Source organism: Gallus gallus, chromosome 13 (assembly GCF_016699485.2).
Source record: "Gallus gallus isolate bGalGal1 chromosome 13, bGalGal1.mat.broiler.GRCg7b, whole genome shotgun sequence".
Lineage (NCBI taxonomy): Eukaryota > Metazoa > Chordata > Aves > Galliformes > Phasianidae > Gallus > Gallus gallus.
The window spans coordinates 1,195,078-1,201,856 of NC_052544.1; the positions used below are offsets into that span (position 1 = coordinate 1,195,078).

Sequence of the window (6,779 nt, forward strand, 5' to 3'; positions counted from 1 at the left end):
ACACAATGCGAAGCAAACAATATCAGCATTCTGTCCTACAGGAGAAGTACAATTGTGGTGCAATAGCAAGATGGAGTGATGGTGAATCGCTTGCATAGAACATGTTTCCCTGTAAGCTGTCTGGCACCAATTCAATCACTCAATAATGGTATGTGCCTGGACCGCCCTTCTTGTTAATTTGCGGATTATAAAGAAGAGAAAATGAGGAAAACGTGACCACGCACTGAAAAGAAATGACATAACATTATGCAAACTCTACAAGGCACGGAGCAAAAGATTTCGCAGTGGCGATCCAGGGAAGTGATACCCAGAGCAGCACTGCGTGTAAGACAGCTCCCAAACTCGGCGAGTATTTACACTGCTCTTTGGGATGGTGTTTGCAGGAGGAACGGAGATTCGAACCTCCAAGTCCACCCACATCGGCAGCGGTGCTCGGAACGCGGAGGAGGAGCAGTTCCCCGTTGCGCCGCTGGGTGGGGATGTTGGCCACGAAGCGGCAGCTCCCGCTGGCCGCAGCGCGCTTGCAGGCGCAGGCGCCCAGAAAAGCCGTGCGAGCTGCTGGGGAAGAAAAGTGCGGCGGGGCTTTGGAGCCGGGCGCTCGGGGGCTTTGGGGCCGAGCTGCTGGGAAAGGCAGCTTCTGGTTGGCGAGCGGCAGCGCCGTGCGTCGGGGCCGGCGAGAAAGACTGCGAGCCATGAAAGGCCGGCTGTGGCGGAGAGGGACGGCGAGCGGGAGACGGAGCGGCGGCGGCGGCGAGAGGCAAGTGCTGCTGTGGCTCGTGTGCGTTTGCGTGTGGGAGAGCGGGGCCGAAACGCTGCGCTATTCGGTGGCGGAGGAAATGGCGAGGGACTCGTTGGTGGGCAACGTCGCCCAGGACCTGGGGCTTTCTCCGAGCCAGCTCGCGGCTCGCAAGGCGCGCGTGGTGTCCGAGGGGAGCGAGCAGCATTTCCGCCTCGATCCGCACAGCGGCGTCCTGACGGTCACGGAGACGCTGGACCGAGAGCGGATCTGTCCGCACAGCGAGAGCTGCGCGCTCTTGTTTAAGCTTTTCTTTGAGAACCCGGTGCAGCTGATCCGCGGGGAGGTGGAGGTTCGGGACGTGAACGACCACTCTCCCGAGTTCCCCGAGAAGGAGATGATCTTAGAGATTCTTGAAACGGCATCTCCAGGGACTCGCTTCCTCTTAGGAAACGCGAGGGATAGGGACATGGGGACCAACGGGTTACGGAACTACAGCCTCTCCCCAAATTCGCATTTCTCCCTAAATCAGGGAATAGGTAAAGGGGGCGGCAGATACGCGGAGCTCGTCCTGCAGAAGCCTTTGGACCGCGAGGAGCAGCGGGAGCTGCATTTGGTGCTCACGGCCACGGACGGGGGCTCGCCGCCCAGGTCGGGCACGGCTCAGGTTCGGGTGGTGGTGCTGGATGCCAACGACAACATGCCGGTGTTCTCGCGGGAGGTGTACGAGGTGCGCGTGGCCGAGAACAGCCCCCCGGGGCAGCTGGTGGTCCGGGTGTCGGCCGCGGATCCCGACGAAGGCTCCAACGGCAAAGTGCGGTACACCTTCACTGAGATGTCAGAGCAGTCGCAACAGCTGTATGAGCTGAACCCTGAAACTGGGGAGATTCGGGTCTCAGGGAATTTGGATTACGAAGAAGAAAAAATGCACGAGCTCGTGGTGAGAGCTATGGATGGCGGTGGTCTGTCTGCGCACTGCAGAGTGCACGTGGAGGTGCTGGACGTGAACGACAACGCGCCGGAGATCGCGCTGAGCTCCGTGAGCGCCTCCATCCCCGAGGACGCCCCGCCCCGCACCGTGGTGGCCCTGCTGAGCGTGCGGGACCGCGACTCCGGCGACAACGGGCGGACGGAGTGCGCCATCGAGGGCGACGTGCCGTTCAGCCTGACGGCCGCTTTCGCCAACCACTACGAGCTGCGCACCAGCGCGGCCCTGGACAGGGAGACGACGGCCGAGTACAACGTGAGCATCGTGGCCACGGACTGGGGCCGGGCGCGGCTGAGCGCTCGCGAAAGCGTGTCGGTGCGCATCGCCGACGTGAACGACAACGCGCCGCGCTTCACGCAGGCGGCGTACAGCATGTCGGTGAGCGAGAACGAGGCGGGCGCGGTGCGGATCGGCAGCGTGAAGGCGACGGACGCGGACGCGGGCGCGAACGGGCGCGTGAGGTACGCGCTGGTGCGGGAGGAGGGCGAGGAGCGGCCCGCCGTGTCGGTGGACGCCGAGAGCGGGGCCGTGTCCGTCGTGCGGCCGCTGGACTACGAGGAGGTGCGCGCCGTGGAGGTGACGGTGCGCGCCGCCGACGGGGGCTCGCCGCCGCGGAGCGCCACGGCGCTGCTGGCGGGTGCTGGTGCGGGACGAGAACGACAACGCGCCCGTGGTGCTGCACCCGCCGGCCGACGGCGGCGCGGCGCTGGGCGAGCTGGTGCCGCGGCGGGCGCGGGCGGGCTACCTGGTGGCCAAGGTGGTGGCGGTGGACGCGGACGCGGGGCAGAACGCGTGGCTGTGCTACGAGCTGGCCAAGGCGACGGAGCCGGGGCTGTTCCGCGTGGGGCTGCACAGCGGCGAGGTGCGCACGGCGCGGGCCGTGGGCGAGCGCGACGCGGCCCGGCACAGGCTGGTGGTGCTGGTGCGGGACCGCGGGCGGCCGCCGCGCTCCGCCAGCGCCACCCTCGCCGTCGCCCTGGCCGACGGCTTCTCGGAAGGCCACCTGCGGGCGAGCGAAGAGGCGCCGGCCGCCGAGCCCGACGGCCGCCTCACCCTCTACCTCAGCGTCTGCTTGGCCTGCGTGTCCGCGCTCTTCGTGGCCGGCGCGGCGGCCGCCGTGGCCGCCAAGGTGCGGCGGGCCCGGCGGGGCGAGCCGGGGACCTTGCCCACCTTCCCGCAGTCCGCCGCCGACAGCAGCGCCGGCTCCCTGCCCCGCAGCTACGTCTACGACGTCCGCCTCGCCGCCGGCACCGTCAACAGCGAGTTCCGCTTCCTCGGGCCGCTCTTGCCCTGCTTCCCCGCCGGGCTGCCGCAGGGCGCGGCCGAGCAGCGGAGCTCGCTCTGCTCGGCCGGCCTCGGGCAAGAAGAAGGCGACTGGGCTGTGCAGGTGAGGGAGCGGAGCGTGGGGGACCGGGGGTAGAGGGAGGGAGGTTGGGGTCAAGGACGAATCAGCTCCTTGCGCGGCTGCGGCGCGGCAGGAAGCATCGGAGAGGCCGTGGGGGTGGTGTCGGAGAGGTTCCCCGAGCGGGACGAGGGGGCGGAAGCGGTCCCGTACCGCCGCTGGGGTCTCGGCTTCTCCCCGGGTTCGGGCTGCCAGCGCCTCTGCGGGTGGCTCCGTGCCCGGAGTAGTTGCTGCGGTACCACTCTGAGGTATCAGCCCGAGGGTGGCGGCTGGATCGTGGGCAGCTGTGAAGCAGCAGGGCGGGTGGGTAAGGTACACAGCGGGTCCTGTCCCCGCGCTCTGAAGAACAGAGTGGGTAGGGGCCGACAAGGTCACTGCTCCCGTTGACGACATCCACTGTGCCGTGTTTTTCGTCTAGAGCCTTAGCGACGGCATAACTGATATCAGTCTATTTCCCCTCCGTTGCTGTCAGAATTCCCACATTCTCAGCCCTCTGTTTTTACCACTGGCATTAAAACACATTAGTAGTTGTGAGGAAAGCTTTTGTGTCTTTTCCCCACTCGCTGTTTCTTGACAGCTTTCATGATATGCTTTTTTGAGGTCCTTTTGTAGTTCTTTCATTGGGCTATAGGATACTTAGAGGCTTTTAATGTTGTCCTCCCCCTCCTGTCTGATTCTGGGTACGGAAGAGTGGTCTCACATTCACTCATGTTTCAGATGAGCCTTCCCAGCTTGTCATTGACAGCTGCTTCCCGTTAATGCCCCAATGTCAGCCCTCCACTGTGTTCTTTGCAGGGCCGAGCTCCCCTCTCTGAAGGCACGGCTCCCGGGGCAGCAGAGGAGAATGCCAGTTTGGATCAAAGCCCCTGGCTCAGCCATCAGTAAGGGAGGAGAAGGAGCAGCATCTCGATCCTCGTGGGCTGATGTCTTCGAAGTGAAATGAAGGAGGGACCAAACACATGCCAAAAATGTACCAAGGAAATGCAGTACTGCTGTGTGAGAGTGCAAGGACACTCCTGTTAACCAGTCCTTCATGTATTTAGTATGAACCCTTGATAAGTCAGCAGGGTCTTGCATGCTGCAAACACTGACATTTGATATCTAATTGTTGTAGTGCTATTGCTGCTAAGTATTAAGTGAAAATGGAAAGAAAAAGTTGGATGGGGGCCTTGGGCAACCCGGTCTAGTATTAAATGGGGAGGTTGGTGGCCATGCCTGTTGTAGTGGGGTTGCAGATTCATGATCCCTGAGGTCCCTTCCAACCTGGGCCATTCTGTGATTCTCTAATATTCAAGGTATTGTTTTCCTACGTGTGTTTTTATGCATTGTTTTGTTGTTGTTGTTGTTGTCAGGTGGGCTCTGTAATATTGTAATCTATTCAATGCCAGGTTGTGAATCTATTAATCAAAGCTGAATGTTTCCAGCAAAAGTATTCTTGAATAACACTGGGAAGCTGGCTGCCTTTGAGATGACTGACGTTCACACTGTGCACGTGCAATCAGGAGTTCTTGGGTTTTGTATGTTGTACCGGGTGGTCTTTGAGCACTGTATTTGGTTTTGGATTGGTTTGATTTCTTTCTCAACATGAAGTCTAAATGAATGGTTCTAGAGCATTCCAGGATTATGGAATATAGATATGAAGAGATAATAAAATCTTCAAAGCCATGTGCTATTTCCCATTGCTCACATATTTCCTGGAGTTGAATGCCTGGTCACAGAAACCAGTAAAATCTGCTGAGAAATCTGTCAGAAGATGAGCTTCAATCTTACGTACAAAGTTATTATTGTAGTGAAAAGGTGCGTTAAGCATCACTGTTGCTGTTACAGCCTTCTCCACCTGAAGCTGAAGGGTCACGTGTCCCTGTGAAATGAGGGGCAGTGATTGTGAGAAGTGTCCGGGGAAGCTCTTCTCAGCCCGGATCTGTTCCCTGCTATAGTGATGCCAGTGGTCAGGTTACAGTGAAAGAAGGGTGTGGGTCCTCCTTCATCTCTTTGAGGTCCCAGGGATGAATCGGGCAGTGGTCAGAGCTTGAGGAAGCAGATACCAGGTGGTACTGTAACTGTTGTGCGACATGAATGGGGAGCTGCATTCCCAATTTTATGTGCTGATGATGGCTTACAGCTGTTTTTTGTAACAAGTTTCTGATTGTCTTGTTTTCTATTGGAATAGAGCTGAATTGCTTTGTAATGGCTGTTTTAATGGTTTGTTTTATCTTTAGGACAGCCAGGTTTAAAACAGTGACTATTGAGTTGTTGCTGAGCAGTGGTGCACAGAGCCAGGGACCTTCCAGCTTCTCATACTGTCCTGCGAGTGAGTGGCTGGTGGTGCACAAGAAGGTGGGAGGGGGGCAGAAGCAGGACAACTGCCCTAAACTGGCCAGAGAGATATTCTCTACCATGTGACATCACAAATTGGGGAGATGTCAGGGGTGGAGGGCATCTGCTGCTCCTGAACTGGGTGGGCACTGGTCAGCAGGTGGTGTTGTAGTGCGCATCACTTGATTTTTTTCTCTGTCTCTACCGGTATGTCAATATCTCTGTGACTACCTCTATGTGTTTCTCAGTATCTCTACCTCTATCTGTACTTGTGTCTTCATACCTCCACCTCTACATCTTTTTGTTTTGTCTCAGGAGTTCTACTTTGGTATTCCATTCTGATTCTCTCCTCCATCCTGCTGGCAGAGGGTGCTGAATAATGAACGTGTGTTGCTGAGCTGCTGCCAGGTTAAACCACAGCAGTGCTTTTCAGAATCCAGCATGCGTCCTAAAGGGCTGAGATAACCAGAGTTCTTATCAGAATGTGCTAAAAAAGGAAGTGTTGTATGAGTTATATTTGTTTAATTGCTTCTGGCCACAGTGTTTGCTTTGTAGTTATTTTTGAAAGCCTTACAGATTGTTTTCTAGAAAGGATTATAATTCACACCTTAGTTGCTCTGTATGTTCTCTCTTGTGCTGCGTACCACCTTGGGGGTCTGGAAGAAGATCATTTTGCTGTTACGTGTAACATCAGGTTATGATGTGTTAAAGTGATTGTTCAGGAGACTCAGCTGGTGTTTTACTCCACATTGTCGCCATCTTCGTACTTAGGGAACCATCTCTCAGGCACTATGAAGAATTACACATTTTCCTTTGTGTCTTTAGAGAGCCAGACAATTTATGAGTGTCAGGCTGTGTGGGAAAAATATTAGCAGGCCTCTGGAAGGGAGAGCACTGTCAGTGCTTTGGAACTCCACCCCAGAACAAGTGGCAGGTTCCAGAAAAAACTGTCAAACTGTCTGCAGCAGATGTGCCATCACTCTGGCAACTGTAGAGAGACACCAATCAGTGCAACATGCCGGGGCTTGGCCTATGCCTACTGCTGCCAGATCAACACTACTCAGCACACTGAAGATAAGGGAGGAGAACGTCTCTATCTGTGATGACAGTGTGACAGGCCCTACAGCTGCTGCAAGTTCTGTGATAGGCCCTGCAGTTTCTTCAGCCCTCACTACAGTCCTATGGTTGCTTGGAGGCCTGTGCCAGTTGCTGTGGTGGCTCCAAGCCCAGCTATGTGCTGTGTGGCTGCTCCAAGTAAGGTGGCAGGCCTGTAGTTACTGTAACCCCTGCTATTGGCCCTGCAGTTGTCTCCAGCTCCTCCATCACAGCCTGTGGTT

General features: G+C 57.0%; 1 protein-coding gene across 1 annotated transcript; it reads left to right on the forward strand.

Moving 5' to 3' along the window:
- The first annotated feature begins 548 nt into the window (after positions 1-548).
- LOC107056903 (protocadherin beta-6-like) lies at positions 549-4,994 on the forward strand. Its single transcript, XM_025154879.3, is given in 3 exon segments — positions 549-2,357; positions 2,359-3,111; positions 3,922-4,994. Coding segments are annotated over 3 exon segments (2,508 nt in total). The 5' UTR covers positions 549-692; the 3' UTR covers positions 4,012-4,994.
- The last annotated feature ends 1,785 nt before the right edge of the window (positions 4,995-6,779 follow it).